The sequence below is a fragment of the Dendrobates tinctorius genome, unplaced genomic scaffold (genome assembly GCF_039654945.1).
Source record: "Dendrobates tinctorius isolate UK_male_01 unplaced genomic scaffold, ASM3965494v1 ptg000016l, whole genome shotgun sequence".
In the NCBI taxonomy this organism is placed as follows: domain Eukaryota; kingdom Metazoa; phylum Chordata; class Amphibia; order Anura; family Dendrobatidae; genus Dendrobates; species Dendrobates tinctorius.
In genome coordinates, this window is record NW_027361684.1 from 28,558,618 (window position 1) to 28,579,907 (window position 21,290).

The 21,290-nt window shown below is 41.6% G+C and overlaps 1 protein-coding gene and 1 long non-coding RNA gene across 3 annotated transcripts in view; one reads left to right on the plus strand and one right to left on the minus strand.

The window, feature by feature from the left end:
* Nucleotides 1–1,381: 1,381 nt before the first annotated feature.
* On the plus strand, nt 1,382–7,615 carry LOC141078069 (uncharacterized). Its single transcript, XR_012227647.1, has 3 exons — nt 1,382–1,717; nt 4,046–4,150; nt 6,793–7,615. It is a non-coding gene; the product is annotated as an uncharacterized lncRNA (long non-coding RNA).
* Nucleotides 7,616–18,551: 10,936 nt separating this feature from the next.
* SGSM2 (small G protein signaling modulator 2) overlaps nt 18,552–21,290 on the minus strand; it is a 507,471-nt gene continuing 504,732 nt past the window's right edge. For both annotated transcript variants that reach the window (XM_073565606.1, XM_073565605.1), the window contains one exon: nt 18,552–21,065. In XM_073565606.1, the coding sequence (XP_073421707.1) occupies nt 20,977–21,065 (89 nt within the window). In that variant the 3' untranslated portion in view covers nt 18,552–20,976. The remainder of the gene's footprint in view (nt 21,066–21,290) is intronic.

Below are 21,290 nucleotides of genomic sequence, written 5' to 3' on the forward strand. Positions count from 1 at the left end.
CAGATCTGCCGCAAGAACAACGGCAATACTGCCAGCGAAGCCACTTGAAGTGGTTTCGCCAGAAGAAACTTAGCGGTTCTGCTGGTGTCTAAAGTAGCCTTAGACCTGTTCTCTTTTAAACACTATATTACTGAGGCAACAAGCCCAATTACAGATAATATTGTGTGAAGGGTGTGATTTTTTTTTTAGTTTAAAGTTTCTAGAGTGTACGGTTTATCAGGAACAGTGGCAGAGTCAGACATATACTTGGTGCAACCTGTGCAGTTACACAGGGGCCCAAAGAGTGAGTGGGTCCACAGCCACCTCCAAAGAAATTGGAATTGTGCATTATGATGAGCTACTGGACTGCAAATAATCCATATACTGTTCTTGTATAGAGGCCAACTTATGGCTATGTCTGCTCCTTAACCATGGTAATGACCCTCAGGACCCCCAACAAATCTTGATGGCTGTTTTTGACTTTGGTTGGAGTTTCTGTCTGGATTTCGAAAGGTAAAGGACCCCAAAAGGAAAGGAAAACTAAATGAGAACAGATATTCATTCTTACATCAGAATAATCTGCACCAGTCACAGTAAGTGATATTACTGAATCTGCTGGTGGTGTGATTTTCTGTTTCTTGTCGCTGATGTTACTTCCTCCAGTTCGGAGATTCCATCTATTCTCTATTTTATGCTCCTGTGATGCCGGCACTGCGATTCCCAGAAAGGCACATGTTATGTCACATGACTGATGCAGCGCTCACAGTTCCAGCTGCATCTGGTGGAAGCCCAAATTATTGTAGTGGACTCTTTGGTATAGTAGCTGCTCCTGGCATCTGGAACCAACCATGGCTTGCATGTTGAGGGACACAAAGTCATAGGGTCAGATTCATCATATGTGTTTTTTTAAGTCACTTTTATTTTTTTTATCTTGGATTTTGCGTAAAGTAAAATGGTATTTTCTCCTGTCTTTAACCATTTTTATTGTGACTTTTTAGAGCAAAATATTGCACATTTAGCAAAATACTGCAGAACTGTTGGTCTGCATGAAATTATACCAGTCGAGTCTGGAGACTTTAGTTAATTTGCAACAAATTTATTTTACTTTTTAAAAAGCCACAAAGGATGAATTAGGTGAAAGCAGCTGGAAGTCCTTAACCAAGTAAGATGGTGACCTTTAAAAGAAAAAAAAAAAAACAACAAAAACTGGTGAACTCTTCAAAACCAGAGCAAATGGAAAGATGAATATGATGCAAACAAAAAAGTCACAAAACACAAAAAACATGAAAAACATCAGGTGCAAATGCAATAGCAAATTGAGGCCATAGCTTTTAAGATGATTTAGGTTATGTAAGGAAATGGAAATACTTTTCACATTTCCCCCTTGAAGAAACAAGTATGATGTAATGTGAACTGTGATGTATAATGTGAAATGTGATGTGCGTTAAAGATGTTAGTAATGTTGATAATGTGCGTGGTTTGACAATAGGGATAGTGAGCGTTCATGTTTGGTACTAACCCAGAGTGGGAGGGGAAAGTGAGTTTCCTGTCAGGGAGTTAAATAGGGCCTGGAGTGCATAGTCCCACATACTGGGATGTCCTTAAAGTGAGAGGAGACTGAAGGAAAGATATAGCGAGAGTTGGAGCAGAAGTGATTAAGAGACAGAGTGATCTACTGGAGATGGGTGCAGGGAGAGGACACCTAGCAGAAAAGCCCAGAGTATATGACTCCCAAGAGGTAATGGGCCTAGACAAGACTGAGTACATGAGACAACTAAATAGTCCCAGGCGGGAGTTCTGGTGCGTCAGCATTAGGCTGGAGTCACATAAATCGGTCTGATTTTGTTCCTGCTAAGTCGGACGAGTGTAATGCAAGTGTCATGTGAGCCGACAGGATAGAAGAGATGGATTACATACATTACTTGCACATAGAATAAACAGATCTATGGGTGTCAGTGATTCTTAATCGGATTGCATTCGTCTGATTTCATCGCAAGTGGGAATGAGCCCTTAGAGACGATAAGTACCGGCCATACTGGCACCCTGTGGGGAAAGAACGTGGAACGGCGGGTCAAATGAGGACTCTGATCTCTTGCTCAGCAGGGCTGTAGTGTTAATCTGGGTTGTGGGGAATTAGTGAGAAGCAGTGTGTACAGAGGACATGTAGAGAGAGGAAAGGTGAATATAGAGAAAAAATGAAGGACACTGTGTGGAAAATATTTTGTGTTGCAAAGGAAACGTTCAAAAGACTGTGTACCCGCTATCTCTGTGCATATTCCCTATCAGGTTCCCTTTCAGTAAAAAGTTTATTTTTGAATGGTGGTCTCCCTCATAGAACTGTGATACATCTGGTCCTGGCAACATCAGTTACATGCGGCCTGCACAGGCGTAGCGCCCTCATAGCACAAGTCTACACACCTGGCCAGGACCCCCACCTTCATGTAACATGCAGGGGCATAAGAGACGAGCGCCTCAACTACTGCCACGCACCACGTTACAGGTACACCAGGACAACATTGGATGCATCACTCTGCAGAGTCATCTACTCACATAGAGATTAATCTAGGCAAAGCAATGCCAGATTATTCTCGAGAAGATGGTAAGAATTAAAGGGGTCTTTAACATTGATGGCCTATCACTATCATAGGTCATCAGTGTCTGATCATTGGGGGTGCGACACTCAGCACCCCAGCTGTGTGCAGTGTCAGCGGTGGCCAGAGTACCACCAATTGTATATTGGACGCGGCCATGTCCTGCACATCATCCCTGACGGTGGCCGCTATTCTATCGACGGAGCTGTGCAGCGCCTCAACTGAGCAGTTCTGGCCACCGCTGACACTGAGAAAAGATGATCGTCGTGGTGCCTGGTGTCAGACACCCACCGATCAGACACGTATGACCTCTGATAAGGATAGGCCATCAATGTTAAAGTCCAGGAAATCTCTTTAACAGTATCTGAGGGAGATTATGTCTCCAAATCGCATTCTCTATTTGAGGGAGTGTTAAGATCTGTTTTGCTAGTGTGTCCATCTAGTGTCTGCACGGAAATGCTATGATGGTCATTTAACATTACTGAATGATCTTCTAGGCGTTTCCCATCAGGACATCCGATGTCTATAAAGTTATATGGACACTATAAGGCATTGTGTGACATGTTGGTGGTATCGCTCAGTGATTGGCAGCTCACTCGTGCACATTCGCTCATGGAAGTTGTGAACGTACCTTTTTCATGTGGAAAAAAAGCACTGTGTGAACATACCCTGAAAATGATTATAGTGGAGGTGGACTCTGCAGTATAGTAATTTATCTAAATCACTCTTACAAGTTTTTTTTGTTAATCCGCAGCACAGGCCACCCGAGGTCTCTTCTGCAGGACGCTGCCTGGACCTTGTGGGAGCCGTGCTGCAGGTAATCTTTAAAACTATACAATAAATCTGATTATACTGCAGAGTCCGGCTCCACGACAAACATTTTAGGGTATGTTCACACAGTGCTTCCTTGCAGTGTTGTTTTTTTTCCACATGAAAAAGTAGTGTTGAAAGGAAAAACACCGAGTACATAATCCACGTTTTTAATGTGTTTTTTCATTAGCTTTTTTAATGCATTTTTTTTTGCATTTTTAAGCATTCAACTGAATGGTTAACAAAACTCAGTAAATTTGCTGAAAAACCTCAAGGGAAAAAAGTGCTCCATGTGAATGTGAATTCTCATTTCATTTATTTTGCTACTAGTATAAAACACTGCTTTTTTTTCAGCACGAAAAATCACACTGAGAAAAATGGCATTGAAAGTGAGATTACATTTTACTTGGATAAACTAAAAGTTATGCCCAGACTTTTTCCTAGCGCCTGCTGTGCTGCATAACGTACTGCCCGCAAGAGGGGGTATACTAATGGTCTAAAACAGAATTGTGATTAAATACAACCATAATGACCCAAATTTTCCCTATAAAGAGGTAACATGTACATCAAGCATGGAGACTCCCCCGCCGGTGCCTTGGAGACAGCTGCATGATAGTGTTTCCAGTATGCTATATATGATTCTGGTCTTCATCTATGATTTATAGGTTGGTGGTTTCTGCTGTGCGATTGGATATTTGGGGAATTCTTTCATCACCTCATATTTTTTTGGACTCATCTGCTGATCCTGACTGAGAGTTGGAGTGATTTCTGTAAGTGTAGTGAAAGCTGTATGCCTGTTAAGGCGCTGTTCACACCCTCTGGCCTATTTGTGGCTTCACTGCCTCACTGACCTTCAAGTCACGTTCGCACGTTCAGTATTTGGTCAGTATTCTACATCAGTATTTGTAAGCCAAACTTAGGAGTGAGAAAATCAGAAACCCGTCACCACTTCTGTATTTATCACCCACTCCTGGTTTTGGCTTACAAATACTGATGTAAAATACTGAACCTGTGACTGTGGTCTCAGAGCAACATACAGTCATATGTAAAAGTTTGGGCACCCCTATTAATGTTAACCTTTTTTCTTTATAACAATTTTGGTTTTTGCAACAGCTATTTCAGTTTCATATATCTAATAACTGATGGACTCAGTTATATTTCTGGATTCAAATGAGATTTATTGTACTAACAGAAAATGTGCAATCTGCATTTAAACAAAATTTGACCGGTGCAAAAGTATGGGCACCCTTATCATTTTCTTAATTTGAACACTCCTAACTACTTTTTACTGACTTCCTGAAGCACTAAAGTGGTTTTGTAACCTCATTGAGCTTTGAACTTCATAGCCAGGTGTATCAAATCATGAGAAAAGGTATTTAAAGTGGCCACTTGCAAGTAGTTCTCCTATTTGATTCTCCTATGAAGAGTGGCATCATGGGCTCCTCAAAACAACTCTCAAATGATCTGAAAACAAAGATTATTCAACATAGCTTTTCAGGGGAAGGATACAAAAAGTTGTCTCAGAGATTTAACCTGTCAGTTTCCACTGTGAGGAACATAGTAAGGAAATGGAAGAACACAGGTACAGTTCTTGTTAAGCCCAGAAGTGGCAGGCCAAGAAAAATATCAGAAAGGCAGAGAAGAAGAATGGTGAGAACAGTCAAGGACAATCCACAGACCACCTCCAAAGACCTGCAGCATCATCTTGCTGCAGATGGTGTCACTGTGCATCGGTCAACAATACAGCGCACTTTGCACAAGGAGAAGCTGTATGGGAGAGTGATGTGAAAGAAGCCGTTTCTGCAAGCACGCCACAAACAGAGTCGCCTGAGGTATGCAAAAGTACATTTGGACAAGCCAGTTACATTTTGGAAGAAGGTCCTGTGGACTGATGAAACAAAGATTGAGTTGTTTGGTCATACAAAAAGGCGTTATGCATGGAGGCTAAAAAACACAGCATTCCAAGAAAAACACTTGCTACCCACAGTAAAATTTGTTGGAGGTTCCATCATTCTTTGGGGCTGCTTGGCCAATGCCGGCACTGGGAATCTTGTTAAAGTTGAGGGTCGCAAGGATTCAACTCGGTATCAGCAGATTCTTGACAATAATGTGCAAGAATCAGTGACGAAGTTGAAGTTACGCAGGAGATGGATATTTCAGCAAGACAATGATCCAAAACACCGCTCCAAATCTACTCAGGCATTCATGCAGAGGAACAATTACAATGTTCTGGAATGGCCATCCCAGTCCCCAGACCTGAATATCATTGAACATCTGTGGGATGATTTGAAGCGGGCTGTCCATGCTCGGTGACCATCAAACTTAACTGAGCTGGAATTGTTTTGTAAACAGGAATGGTCACAAATACCTTCATCCAGGAACTCATTAATAGCTACAGGAAGCGACTAGAGGCTGTTATTTTTGCAAAAGGAGGATCTACGAAATATTAATGTCACTTTTATGTTGAGGTGCCCATACTTTTGCACCGGTCAAATTTTGTTTAAATGCAGATTGCACATTTTCTGTTAGTACAATAAACCTCATTTGAATCCAGAAATATAACCGAGTCCATCAGTTATTAGATATATGAAACTGAAATAGCTGTTGCAAAAACCAAAATTGTTATAAAGAAAAAAGGTTAACATTAATAGGGGTGCCCAAACTTTTACATATGACTGTATTTTCTACATAGCAGCAGCTGAAACCATTAAATCAGGTAAAACATAACATTTTTTAATAGGAATTATTAATGGGAACCTATCACTTTAATCATGTTGCTCCAATCAAGGGTAGTATAAATCTGTGTCTGGCTGTATAATTGCAGCAAGGTATATTTTCCTTTAAAATACTCCGTGACATTTGAGAAAACATAGTTTGAAGAACCTGCTGGGGACCACATTAGAGATGAGACTTTAGGATTTTAGAGAAAAGCATACCCGGTTGCAGTCCGGCTCAGAATCATACTGCTTGTGGTTTGGGAAACATGAGCCAAGTGACCGGTTCCCTCCTGTGTCTGTATACTGCGGTTACTTACCTGTTATGGCGCCTCCTGCTGTTCTTTTGATTCCCTCTCCAAGAACTAGAGACGTTATTGCTCTTATGGTTTTCCTTAGTGCGTAAAATATTAGACTTCAAGAGTTCATACAAAGCCCAGGGACGTAGACGGTGTGTGGATGGGAACGTTCCAGAGATAATTGGTAGATAAAACATTTAGCTACAGATCTGCATTGCAGGGTTTGGGTTTAGTGCCGAATCCCCTGTGCAGTTCATTCTCTTATGTCTGTGGAGTGCAATTTTTTCCAAGGTTAGGCCTCCATGGTGGATTCACATAGCCAGTTTTTCTGTCATAAGGAAAGTATCTATCACATGTCGTAACATCACCCTTGAGCACCAGCAATATTTCTTGTTTCAGGTAAGGATTTACCATCAATTTCCAGATTAAAGGGATTGTCCAGGGATTGCTGGGACCCTCACCGATCCAGAGAACGAGAAGTTTTGTTGTGTGTGCTCCATGCTCATCCGCTGATTCCCTCATTCCCTATGAGGCTGCCTAGAGCCGGGCTCGGATTTTTCTGGAGGCCCCATTGAGAATTAATTGAGCGCCAATGAGGCACATTTTGAGATTACGTTGGTGAGTTTTGCATCTCAAGAGCTCTTGTAAAGTCCAGTTATGCATGAAATAGATTAGGCCGAGAAAAGCAGAAAGAAAGAAACACACGCAGCCATGTAGCCCTAAGAATGGGAAATGAAATTTGGAGGAAGGGTGTAGAACGTCTTAACTTGCTCCTTCTCATCTTATCCGCTGTTATTTTTTTTATATTAATCAGTGTTTTCTCGCAGCACCCCAAACACAGCATTATACTGCCCACTGTATAATATAGTTGAAGCACAGCTCCCAACCGTCCCGGATTCAGCAGGACAGTCCTGATTTAGGGGAGCTTTCCTGGTATGTCTGGACTATGTCTCCAATTTCCAGGCTTCTCTCATCTCACTTCTTCACTGTGTCAATTTATTGCTCATCAGTGCTTCTTTGGTGATTTTTTTTTTCTATAAGCTACTATGGGGAGCCTAAAAAACCACATTAAAAAGCCATTGCATTTTTAGTGCAGAATCAAAGGTTTTTTGGGACTATAAAAAATGAATTAAAAATACTGCTTCAAATCTGCACTAAAAACTTATTGAGAGAAAACACATAAAGAATGCAATAGATTAGATAAAATGGTTATTGCTTAGTTTGGTGCAGAAACCATGCAGATGAAAAGCATTATTTACACTGTGTGTGAACATGGCACTTAAAAAACTGCTCGTCTCACAGAAAAGCAAGACCTCATATAATGAAGCTAGAATTGAAGAATCTAATGCAAAAATGTCATAGAATCGTAGAGTTGGAAGGGACCTCCTGGGCCATCTGGTCCAACCCCCTACTCAAAGCAGGATTCGCTAAATCATCCCAGACAGATGTCTGTCCAGCCTCTGTTTGAAGACTTCCATTGAAGGAGAACTCACCACTTCTCGTGGCAGCCTGTTCCACTCATTGATCACTCTAACTGTCAAAAAGTTTTTTCTAATATCTAATCTGTGTCTCCTCCCATTCAGTTTCATCCCATTGCTTCTAGTCTTTCCTTGTGCAAATGAGAATAAAGATGATCCTTCTACAATGTGACAGCCCTTTAGATATTTGTAGACAGCTATTAAGTCTCCTCTCAGTCTTCTCTTTGCAAACTAAACATTCCCAAATCCTGCAACCTTTCCTCATAAGACAGGGTTTGCAGACCGGTCACCATTCTGGTCGCTCTTTTCTGAACTTGCTCCAGTTTGTTGATGTCATTGAGCACCATAAGGCCTCTTTCACACATCAGTATTTTTGATCAGTATTTGTATGCCAAAACCAGGAATGTCTCCAAAATAAAGAACAGGAGTCAGTCTTTCAATTATATCTTTTTTTTCTCGGTAAGTTCCATTCCTGGCTTTGGCATACAAACACTGATGCAAAATACTGACCAAATACTGACGTGTGAATGAGCCTTAAGGCTGTGTGCGCACGCTGCGGATTCTGCTGAGGTGTACAGTACCATTATTCCCTATGGGAATTAAAAACCGCTGTGCAGATGCTGCGGTTTCAAATCTGCAGAAAGAATTGCATGTCAACCCTTTCTGCGGATTCCGCTGCGGTTTACCATCTCCTCCATTGTGGAGATGAAAAACCGCAGGTCTTTTGACCTGTGGATTTATCTGTGGATTTTGCAAAATCCGCGCGGAAGAATCCGCAGCGTGTGCACACAGCCTAAGACCATAAAATAAAAGTGACTTAAAAATAACAAAGTATTACGGTAATCCTAGCCTATCTACTTCTCATGACACTTCTCACGTCCCATTAAGATTGTAAATTCTGATGGACAGAGGCTTCTTTCATCTCATCAGATTATTTTTTCAGTATTAATTGTCATTGTTCTTGTTTGACGCTTCCACAGTTGTGCAGTGCTGCACTATATCATGGAGGAGGAAAAAAAGAGCATTAATTAACAGAGGACCAGTGTGGTGTAAGCCCAGACTGTGGTGCCATCTAGTGGAAAATAGAAAAACTGCAATTAGGGTGATTTCAGAATACTGTGCAAAATGTGCCCTTAAATTATTAATTCCACTTACCAGATGATCATTTTTATAGCAGCTTTATTATATCTTATGTACACATGTGGCAAAACTGCTGCCACCATTTTCCCTGATTTTTCCCTCAAAAAAGTATCCTGATATTGGCTGAGCATATCTGGCTATAAGGACACAGTGGTGGGAAGGTGGTTTCCAAACATCCATACTGCATCTATATACAAGTGGAATATTACACATAAAAAAGCGACTTGCAGGTTTCCAATTGTGGAATTGCTCTTAATATAAAAATCTTCATTTTTTTTTAATAATAATGTTGATGACAGCAAAAGGTGAAAATGATTAATGGGGTTAAGAATAAATTATCAAATGTCACAGAGCTGTTTTATATAAATGCATATTAAAATATGAAGTAGCTTCAAAAAGGCCGCTTAATTTTAGCCATTATAGTCTTGTCTGGTGGAAATATTTGATACTTCATTTGAAATAGATTTTTAGTATTTCCGTAAAGCTTTCAAGCAGGTTTCTACACTGGCCGCTGACATAAACTACCCATGGGCTCTCCTTCCCTTTAAGGGGGTTATCTGACTTCAGATGAATATAGTTGCATGTGCGGTAATCATACTTACTTGTCTGCTGAGCTTTTTATTGTACTTTTTTGTTCTATTTTATGCATTTTCGACCATTGCCATGATGCCGCTCTATACATATCAAGCTGCGGCAGTCTTGTCTGGCCCTCTTGTCTTGTATTTGAGTGGAGAATAGATATCTGTCTGGTTACCTTGATACTATAAAAGCCTGTCCTCAACTTCATCCCCATTGACGTGATCACCCCATTGCCTCACTTCCTGCCTGTGTAGCTCCATTAATTTTTACCTTCCCAGGGCAGCACGGTGGCTCAGTGGTTAGCACTGTTTCTTTGCAGCGCTGACGTCTGGGGTTCAAATCCCACTATCTGCAAGGAGTTTGTATGTTCTCCCCGTGTTTGCGTGGGTTTCCTCTGGGTTCTCCGGTTTCCTCTTACACTTCAAAGACATACTGATAGGGAATGTAGACTGTGAGCCCCAAAGGAGACAGTGAGCCCCAAGAATGCTGCGGAATATGATGGCGCTAATGACCCTAATGTGTGAGGGCCTGACACGCTCATACATGATTCTTGGAAAAAGAACTTCCTAAGGTTAGTTTCACACTAGCATACGGAGAAGCTGCGGACTTCCTCCGTGAAGCTCCGCCCACTGCCGTGCCTCCTCTGTTCAGCTCCACCTCCCTCGGCATGCGGCCTGCGTACCCTATCTTTAGCATTGGGTATGCAGGCCGTGCCGATGTATGCGGATGCACCTGCATGCGTTGTTTTGATGGTGCGGCGACCTGCGCCGAACGCAACGTGTTGGATTTTGTTGCGGTTGCAGGCACCGTCAAAATGACGCATGTGGAGGCACCCGCATACATTGGCACGGCCTGCGTACCCAATGGTAAAGATAGGGTACGCAGGCCACATGCCGATGGAGGAGGAGCTGAATGGAGGAGGCATGGCCGGGGGCGGAGCTTCACGGAGGAAGTCCGCAGCTCTGCCATACACTAGTGTGAAACTAGCCTGAGGCTGGCCAGTGGCCATACAAATTATAGATGGCTGTCTGGCTGAATAATGCTTCAGCCAATTGTTTGACCAACAGTCATCTCTCCCAACGGCCTGTGTTCTCTGCAAGAAAGCCGCCAACTAACATGTAGGCCAGTGGCTTATTTGCAAGACAACAAAGTGTGGGATATTGGACATCTCCCCAACCATCAGTCGGCCGGTGCCTCCATACTCATTATAGACTGTCGTCTGAATCCGTTGATAACATTGGGTTCAGCCGACATTGGTCTAATGTGTATGTTTGAAAATCTTCTAGATCTGGAAGAACAAACTAAAAGTATTGTGGCCAGCCACATAAAATGTCAAGAAATCTTCCCTGGAAAAAGTGAAGATTTTCCTAAATCTTATTGGATTACCCTTGGTGTGATGGGACTCAGATATACAAGTATGTTATATAATCTCATTATGACAGGTTGCATCTATAATTCCTGAGCTCCTTCCATCCTTGCACGGTTCTCGGCCTCCGCAGCCTACAGACAATAGATCCTAATATTTGCTCTGTATATATTTGCTGTGTATTTTGTGCACATTCCCAGAGCTTTAGATTTTTCTCTATAATTAGATAGATTAGACATTAGAAAAAACTTTTTGACAGTGAGGGTGATCAATGAGTGGAACAGGCTGCCACGAGAGGTGGTGAGTTCTCCTTCAATGGAAGTCTTCAAACAGAGGCTGGACAGATATCTGTCTGGGATGGTTTAGTGAATCCTGCTTTGAGCAGGGGGTTGGACCAGATGGCCCAGGAGGTCCCTTCCAACTCTACCATTCTATGATTCTAAATTACATCTTCTGATTACGTAGAGCAAATGATCACAAGTTGTGTGTTTTCCAGTGACGGTTCAGGGAAGTTTTGATGAATCGCCACGATTGTTGATTTGTTCAGGGGACGTTACTTTTTCAGGTAGCGCCCATCACATGATCTGTGACTGCTCCTATTTTGTGAGATATCACAGATGCATGACGGTTACAGGAGACCGGGCTTCGCGTGACCTGATTTCATAGTGGCTTTTCTGTACATCTCGGAAGTGCTAACTCTTCCCATACGTTTCTTATTAATGGACATTACACATTAATGGACGTATCCTTTTAACGGACAGATAAAAACCACATTCTAATAACTTGCACATTAGCAAAATAAAAACAAGGAGCACAAGGTGTTTATTCACAAAAGGTCCAACCATGTTTTATTATTTTACACTGAGAGATAAATATATCTGATTGGTACATGGCAGTGTTATAGAACCGGTAACATTTGTCTCCAAAACAAAATTAAAGGTCTTAAAAAAAACAAAAAAAACCAAGAATAAATCACAACATTGTGCAGATATCCAGGGCACGATGCCCAGAAATTGGCACGGCAGTGGGAGAGAAGATTCAATGAATATACAATATACCAGTGCTTTTATTAAAACTATATGCCTAGATCTCAAATACGCAAAACCATAGTCTGATTTTAAGAAAAATAATCTGCTCTGAAGCGAGTTATTAATGTGTCTGTCTATGAGCATCACAGAACTGCGCTGGAAGAGAGGGAAGTGCTTCACAGTAGGGGTCTGGGTTCGGGGGCCATACCAGCACCCCATGGGTCACATCACTAGCCCACAGGGTATTCCACCAACCCACAGGCCACACTATTATGTCAGCAACATCACATGATCATTTCATTACTTGTTTTTTGTTTCTTTACAAACGGATAAACTCAACACTTCTGAGTGTATCATCTAAACTGTAGTGATAGGGACAGTGATTTTATACCAGGTAGTCTGTCAGCAGGTCACTGCTATGTAAGGTAAGAGCAGAATGATGTAGGGGCTGAGAGCCTGATTACTGTGATGTGTCACAATAAAATCAGTGTTTTATCAGCAGGAGATTATCACTACAGGACAACTGTTCTTGGGCATCCTAGTCCAACCAAACCCCCATCACTAATTAGCAGCTCTCAATCATTATACATTGTACACAGAGAGCTGTGGCGTGTCCAGGATATACACAGCTCAACAACTGAGCTCTGCTAGATCTCCGGCAACTGTGACTCTATCACAACTGCTGCACCCAGTAAGTGATACATTACTGGAATCAGGGTCTCTGCTCCTACATTATGCTGCTGTTATATTACGTAGCAAAAACCTGCTGACAGATTCTATTTAATGGTCTGGAGACCAAAGGGCACACTGCTGTATTTGTCCCACCTTTACTGATATGCTTATAGAACAAGTCCCTTTCCTCAGTTCAATCCTCCAGGAACTGCATTTAATATTTTTGCTAACATGTCTCTTCATAATGCACTTTTTACATACCTGCAAATTACCTGAAATAAAAAAAAACTAAATCATGAAAGCCCCCAACCAACATCACCCACTTTCAAAAAACGCCAATGCATTTGTCAATACTGCTGCATTCAGCAGAAACATATGGCATCTCTAGGGTGGTCCGAGGCCATATTCCCCCATAACGTAAATGCCGCTTTCTCTTTTGTGCTTTTTTCTGTGCAGAAAACATTCTGCATTTATTCCAAACAAAGTGGATGTGATTTCATGAATTATGTGCTCGTTGCATGTAAAGACGCTGTGAAACTGTGCTTGTGGTTTTGGTGCGTTTTCTCTCTATAGGCTTCTATGGGGAGCCTGAAAAAATCCTGGTGTCAAATTTGCACCAAAAAAATTGCATTAAAATGGAGAAACCTAAAAAAAATGCAGAAATATTCAGATCACATTGCTGTTGTGTATAAAAATGGAGTGAGTAAAAATTCAATTTTTTTTTTGCAAATTGGAATCATGGCCTTACATTTACTGTCGAGTATCAATGCTGTTGTTTTGGGGAACTTAAACTTAGCCACTGATTTTTTTTTTTTTTTAACTTTTGTTATCTCATTCACAGAATGCGGGCGAGGAAGAACTAGGTGGGTGTCGAGAAAAAGTCTTGGTATTGAACTGCAGTACATGCGGGTCATCAAACTTTGAGTTATTCAGTTTGGGAAAACGATGCCTTCGGGGCGATCTAATATGAAAGGACAGTACAGAAATCTTTCTAAGGTCGGGGTCACACTTGCGAGGAACTTGCATGAGTCTCGCGTCTCAATACCCGATACTGCCACCGGCACTCGGATCGGAGCGCTCAGCTGCATGGAAATACATGCAGCCGCACACTCCGGTCTCGAGTGCTGCCGGCAGTGCTGGGTATTGAGACGCGAGACTCTTGCAAGTTCCTCGCAAGTGTGACCCCGGCCTAATGATCTTTTACAACCAAGGACTGCGATGATAGGGCCATCCTCTACGTGTAAAGGTTCAATCTTAATCACAGACACAGATTCTTAACTGTAAGAGCTGTGAGATAATGGGACACAATATTTTGTAATGGTTGATTTCCTATGAGTTCACGAAGGGCCTGGATGCCTTTCTTGAAAGATATAATAGCACAGGTTATTGGTAATAAATGATGTGATGGGACATTGATCCAAGGAACTAGTCTGATTGCCAGATGTGGGGTTGGGAAGGAATTTTTCTTCTAATGTATGGCAATTGGCACCTGTCTCATGGGTTTTTTTCGCTTTCCTCTGCATCCACGTTAGGTTATAGGTTGAACTCGATGGACTTCTGTCTACCTTCAACCTTAAGACTATTAAACTATACGTCATAGGAAGGTAGGTTGTGATGTATCTGTCTCATAAATCACTGCAGAATAAAGCAATGGAAACCATGCAAACCCTGCAAATAATGGGGAATACCGCCATACCGATCTTGCATTGTCCCACTGTTCTCTTATGATAGGGTTGAGGGGGAAATGGGGTCCTGTTTAAACTGCAACTTTAGGAAAGCACTACTCAGGATAATACATCACAGAACAGGAGACCGGAGAAGCCTTCAGTGAAGGATGACACTGTGAGACTGGTGATGGAACTGCAGCACTTCATCAGTATGAAATCAGCCAAACTAGTAAAGAAGCAGCTGTGTGCAAGGGCACGAACGGTTGGCATTTTCTGATTGTTCCCAGATGGCATTAGAATTTCAGTATTCTGCAATTATAAAAGCTAAGTGTCATCCGCTTAACACTAGTTAAAGAGGCCAGGTCTCAGTAACGTAATCTGATAGATCTGTGACATTTCAGATTGCAGCAGAAGAGATTAGACTCCTCAATAAATGTCTGCTAAAGACAAAGAAGAATTTCGTACAGGCGCTAATGGGAAATGTCAGTATCCCAGTATTTAAGATACAGGTGCCTGAATTTATATTTTTGACATTTAACTTTGCTACAAAGCAACTAACATGAGCTACACATAGGAAAATCCAGGGGAACATTATTTATCTACCATCCTGTTCTTACAGTTTGGATGGAAAAACACTTGAGAATATTAGGGATCCGATAGGTACCACAAACACCCAAGCCGATGTTTGACTATTAACTACCAAATCGAATTGTGGTACAACGGAGTCATCTCAGTGTTCACTCACATCATGGCCAGATGACAGCCACTATGTGAGTCTGTACCCCAAACTTTGCAATGTAACTATTGGCACAATAAAGCTCACCACGTTCTTATCCTGGATATCGGTGCAGTCACTATATAATTGTGTTTGGCTGCAGTGCTATTGATTTGACATCAGCGCTGCCGGCAATAACAGAGACCTGGAACAGCAGCGGACAATCGGCACTGGATCTGGGGAGGGCGAGTAAAGAAAATTTGTTGTTTTTTAAACAAATTACAGTCAGGGGACAGAATTTTTCCAAAATCGTAAAACTACTTTGATGTCTGCTTGGTTGTTATGGTTGGTACTGATCTGCATCCTCTCTTCTGGATCAGAGATCTTCAGATCAGAATCTTATATGTGAATTTCATGACCTGCCCATAACAATGATATTACCAATAAATTAGATAAAAAATGCAGTAACATTCACCATAGCTTCCATTCATTACCATGAGACGTGAACCACCCATTCATATATATTAACACACAGATGATGAGCAGCTAAAAAGAGATTGCCACAGCTAACACTTTAAAATACTCCATTTGGCTATCATAGAATGATCAAATCTATAATATAATGCTACGAGCATCACTCTGTCCGAAGCCTTTATAGACTGCGCAAGCGCAACGCACCTGCGCAGTCTGGACCCCACAGAGTTACGCATCCGGGGATGAGGATTGTGGCCCAGGAGATCGCGTTATGTGTAAGCACTGAATGCATACAGCGATCTCCGGCACAACAACTTACCTATCCGGTATTGCCGCGGGGTCTCGCTGTGAAGTCGGGATAGAGCTGGTTGTGGCGCCGGAGTCGGCGCCTGCGCAGCCCGTGCTTTCCGGCGCCATTTTGTTGAAGACACGCTGCAGTGAGTCTTCAAGAAAATGGCGCCAGAAAGCGCGGCTGCGCAGGCGCCGATTTTGGCGGCACAACACGCCCTCTCCTGACATCATGGCATTTCTTCCCACCTACAAAATGGCGCTGCAGGAGGGGAGCAGCACATGACAGAATGGGGGCGCAGGATGAGAGCAGCATATGACAGGATGGGAGCAGCACATTAAAAAATGGGGGTGCAGGATGAGAGCAGCACATGACAGGATGGGGGTGCAGGATGGGAGCACCACATGACAAGATGGAGGCGCACAAAACAGGTGAGGGCGCAGGATGGGGGTTGCACATGACAGGGAGGGGGAGCAGGATGGGAGCAGCATATGACAGGATGGGGGAGCAAGATGGTAGCAGCACATGACAAGATTAGGGCACAGGATGGAAACAGCACATACCAGGATGGAGACCATATACCAATATAAATGCTCGCCACCCAGGCGTAGAACAGGTTCAATAGCTAGTAAATGTATATTGAACAAATAAATATTAAAAAAACAAGTGGTCAAACTCATTAAGAACAGGATGTTATAATAGATGTATTATAGGTCTTATATTTTTGATTGAACCTTATAAGCAGGGATGTGGAGTCAGTAAGCCAAACCACTGACTCTGATTCCTCAATTTCCCTGACTCCAACTCCACAACTCAGACTCCACATTATCGGTCACCACTGAGCATGTACATAAAGTGCAGCACAGATTCATCTCAGCTAAAAGCTGAGATCCTCAGATCAAGAACAAAACAGACATTTATAGGACATTTCAGAACTTTCCTAAATTCTTATGAAAACATTTACAGCACATCCTGTACTGAACTACTAAACCCAATTTATTGTATATTTTATTAGTCGGAGTCGGTCCATTTTATACCGATTCCAACTCTGACTCCAACAAAATGGACAACGACTCCACAGCCCTGCTTATAGGTTATCACATACTTTATACAGTAACACTTCATACTGTGCTAAACATACCCAAATATAAGCTCTGGTGCAAAGAGAGATATTCATATGTCATTATCTTATCTACAGTGGGTACGGAAAGTATTCAGACCCCTATAAATGTTTCACTCTTTGTTTCATTGCAGTCATTTGGTAAATTCAAAAAAAAGTTAATTTTTTTCTCATTAATGTACACTCTGCACCCCATCTTGACTGAAAAAACAAACAAACCAGAAATGTAGAAATGTTTGCAAATTTATTAAAAAAAAGAAAAACGGAAATATCACATGGTCATAACTATTCAGACCCTTTGCTCAGTATTGAGTAGAAGCACCCTTTTGAGCTAGTACAGCCATGAGTGTTCTTGGGAATGATGCAACAAGTTTTTCACACCTGGATTTGGGGATCCTCTGCCATTCTTCCTTGCAGATCCTCTCCAGTTCAGCCAGGTTGGATGGTGAATGTTGGTGGACAGCCATTTTCAGGTCTCTCCAGGCGCTATTGGGCTTAGGTCAGTCAAGAAGGGTCACAGAGTTGTTCTGAAGCCACGCCTTTGTTATTTTAGCTGTGTGCTTAGGGTCATTGTCTTGTTGGAAGGTGAACCTTCGGCCAAGTCTGAGGTCCAGAGCACTCTTGGAGAGGTTTTCATCCAGGTTATCTCTGTACTTGGCCACATTCATGTTTCCTTCAATCGCAACCACTCCTGTCCCTGCAGTTGAAAAACACCCCCATAGCATGATGCTGCCACCACCATGTTTCACTGTTGGGATTGTACTGGGCATGTGATGAGCAGTGCCTGGTTTTCTACACAAATACCATTTAGAATTATCACCAAAAAGTTCTATCTTTGTCTCATCACACCAGAGAATCTTATTTCACATAGTCTGGGAATCCTTCATGTGTTTTTTAGCAAACTTTATGCGGGCTTTCATATGTCTTGCAATGAAGAGAGGCTTCCGTCAGGTCACTCTGACATAAAAGCCCGACTGGTGGAGGGCTGCAGTGATAGTTGACTTTGTGGAACTTTCTCCCATCTCCCTACTGCAATTGTGGAGCTCAGCCACAGTGGTCTTGGAGTTCTTCTTTACCTCTCTCACCAAGGTTCTTCTCCCACAATTGCACAGTTTGGCTGGAAGGCCAGGTCTAGGAAGACTTCTGGTGGTCCCAAACTTCTTCCATTTAAGGATTATGGAGGCCAGTGTGCTCTTGACTACTGCAGAAATTCTTTTGGAACCTTGGCCAGAACTGTACCTTGCCACAATTCTGTCTCTGAGCTCCTTGGCCAGTTACTTTGACCTCATGATTCTCATTTGGTCTGACATGCATTGTGAGCTGTGAGGTCTTATTTATACAGGTGTGTGCCTTTACAAATCAAGTGCTATCAGTTTAATTAAACACAGCTGGACTCCAATGAAGGAGTAGAACCATTTCAAGGAGGATCACAAGGCAATGGACAGCATGTGACTTAAATATGAGTGTCTGAGTAAAGGGTCTGAATACTTATGACCATGTGATATTTCAGTTTTTCTTTTTTAATAAATTTGCAAAAATTTCTATATTTCTGTTTTTTTTTAATGTCAAGATGGGGTGCAGAGTGTACATTAATGAGAAAAAAAATGAACTTTTTTGAATTTACCAAATGGGTGCAATGAAACAAAGAGTGAAAATTTAACAGGGGTCTGAATACTTTCTGTACCCACTGTAAAACAGCTGTCTCCAAACTTTTGTTGGCCACGGGCCACTTTCAGCTACTGGTAGTGTTAAGCTACACAGAAATTTTTAGGCAATAACAAAGACCCTGACTACAAAAAAATCGTCGGACGAATGCTGAAAGCATTTCAAGCTTTAGGTTGCCTGATGAGTTTGAAAGTGCATTTCCTCCATTCCCACCTTGACAACTTTCCTGAAAATTTGGGAGCTGTGAGTGAAGAGCAAGGTGAATGATTCCACCAGGACATTAAAGAGATGGAAAGAAGATACCAGGGAAGATGGAGCATTACAATGATGGCAGACTACTGTTGGACGCTTCAGAGAGACATTACAGATGCTACTCACAAGCGTAAATGTACCAAGAGAAGCCTCACAGGGAAGAAGAATCGATTTTAGTGTGTGTTAGTGAGCTCACTGCAGTTAAAAAAATGATTTTCATGAAACATTTGTAATAAAAAATTAATTTTATGAGTCTATTTTCATTTATTTTGAGGTACTGTCTTATTTAACATAGTTACTTAAATTGTCAGAAAACGTGATGTCCTATGACAAAACGGAGGTCATTTTCGGATTCAGCGCACTCAAAAACATAAAGATTACGTGGAATAACCAAAACAGCTCTTGAAAAATTTTTTTTTTGCAGACCTGTTATTAAAGGGGTTATCCACTGCTCAGATAACTCCTTCTCAAATACAAAATTCTCCCATGTTGAGAAAAAACACCTTGTACCCACCTACCAAAGGAAGTAACAGTGAAGAGTAATAAGTGGCTGCAGGGCACACATTACAAAACAATGCCACACGAGCCCTGGCGCTAACATCACTACGGTGGCACCGGCACAAGAGATTTTATGTATGTGGGAAAATAATAATTGAGAAAAAGTTGATGAGATAGTGGACAACCTCATAAAGAGTTTAAGAAATGATCAAGTGATACATTTTTTTTTTATACTCTTAGATATTGGTGCGGCAATCACATTACATTATCTAGAGGGAAGAAACCAAGGAGCTTAATTTGCAATTTTTGGTAATTCTTCAAATTCTGGAAGATTTTGATTTAGTTGTAACTTCCTCAAAATGTACCCTGGTAAAGACAACCGAGTAATGATGAAATATGGAAAGGGTAACAACATACAGAAGAGTCCTTACACTTACAGAGAACATACATGCATCCATCATGCACCATGGTTTCTCCACTCGCCAGTAATACTGCAGTCGCATTGAAAAGATAATACAGAAGTAACGGCAACAAAACGGACCAGACATTCCAATTAAGTCACATGTTACACAGAGGTTATCTTCTGATTTAGGTACATGCACCATTTTAGGTCAAAACAGCCCAACGAAGACAAAAATAATTTATAAGGTGCCTTCTGGGTAAAGTAAAAAATAAATTTGCTAACATGTTATAGTTAATAAGAGCTGCATTATGTGATACATGGTAGTGTCATGGGTCATCTAGCATCTTTATAGGAAAATCCATATGATAACCACCTGAGAATAGCTACATTTGTGAAAATCTGTGTGTGTGTGTATATATATAATATCTCACTCCGTACCCCTTTTCCGTGACAAAAAATGTTGTCAACACGTTGTATTTAAATACCCCAAAGCACTTGTGAGATCAAGTCACTAGGTCACTCCTAACCCAACCTTCAAGTGACGTGATAGGCAAAGGCATGAAACTCATGTATGTTTCTGATGTTCTTGACTTCAAATTGGGCCTTCCTGTAGAATAAGGAAAATGTGAGCTGTAGTCAGTGCTAATGTCCCACTGAATCATCAGATTTTCGACTTCTGGCGATTTGTATGCAGAGAATTTTTTAGATACAGACTACACAGCGCATCACATGCCTGGGTGTTTTTTCAACAGCCCTTCATGGTAATCACAGTGGAATATAGAGACACATCTGCATGCAGAACAGAAAATAGCTAACATGATTTGTAAAGGGCTTCATATGGCATATGTCCCCGGAAGTCAACTGAAAGAAGATTTCAAAAATTCCTTGGCCAACAAATGGTAAGATTTAAGTCTCAGAAGACAATGATATACTCCCACTGATACAGCAGCATGGAAATTAACTGTGCACAAAATTTGGTGCCTCCTATATTTCCCGTTTCACTGAAATGGGGCTCTGTTAGATATGTGACTACTTAACACCAGACCGTGATCCTTATTTTATATGACCTGGTGCAGTGTCATTTTTACTTAGAAATGTAAAATGTCCTGAAAAGATTAACAATGATATACAAGTACAGCGAAGATGGGTTCTGCTGCTGGACACAGTTGAAGGCCCTTCGAGCACCTCTAGATGACGATCCTGCTTTTCATGGTCTTCATTTCAAAATGGAAGTTCCTCATTTGTTTTCAATCAGAGTTTGAACCTTGTGAACTAGTTCCCGGGCTATCCGCAGAATGAGCTGTGCATCATGGTGCTCTGCCATTTCTAACAAAACAAGAAGAAAAAGTTTGTTAGACATCTCATATTATAGTCCCTCATGGTCTATACTCTCGTTGTTGACCAGTGATGATGTTCCAACACATGGGCATGTGACCAACTGCAGCCAATGACTGGCTCAGGCAGATCACCACTGTGGTTAGCGATTTGCTGAGCAGTCCTGTATAGCCACTAGGGTCAGGAAGTAGAGACCATGTCACAATCCATTTTTGG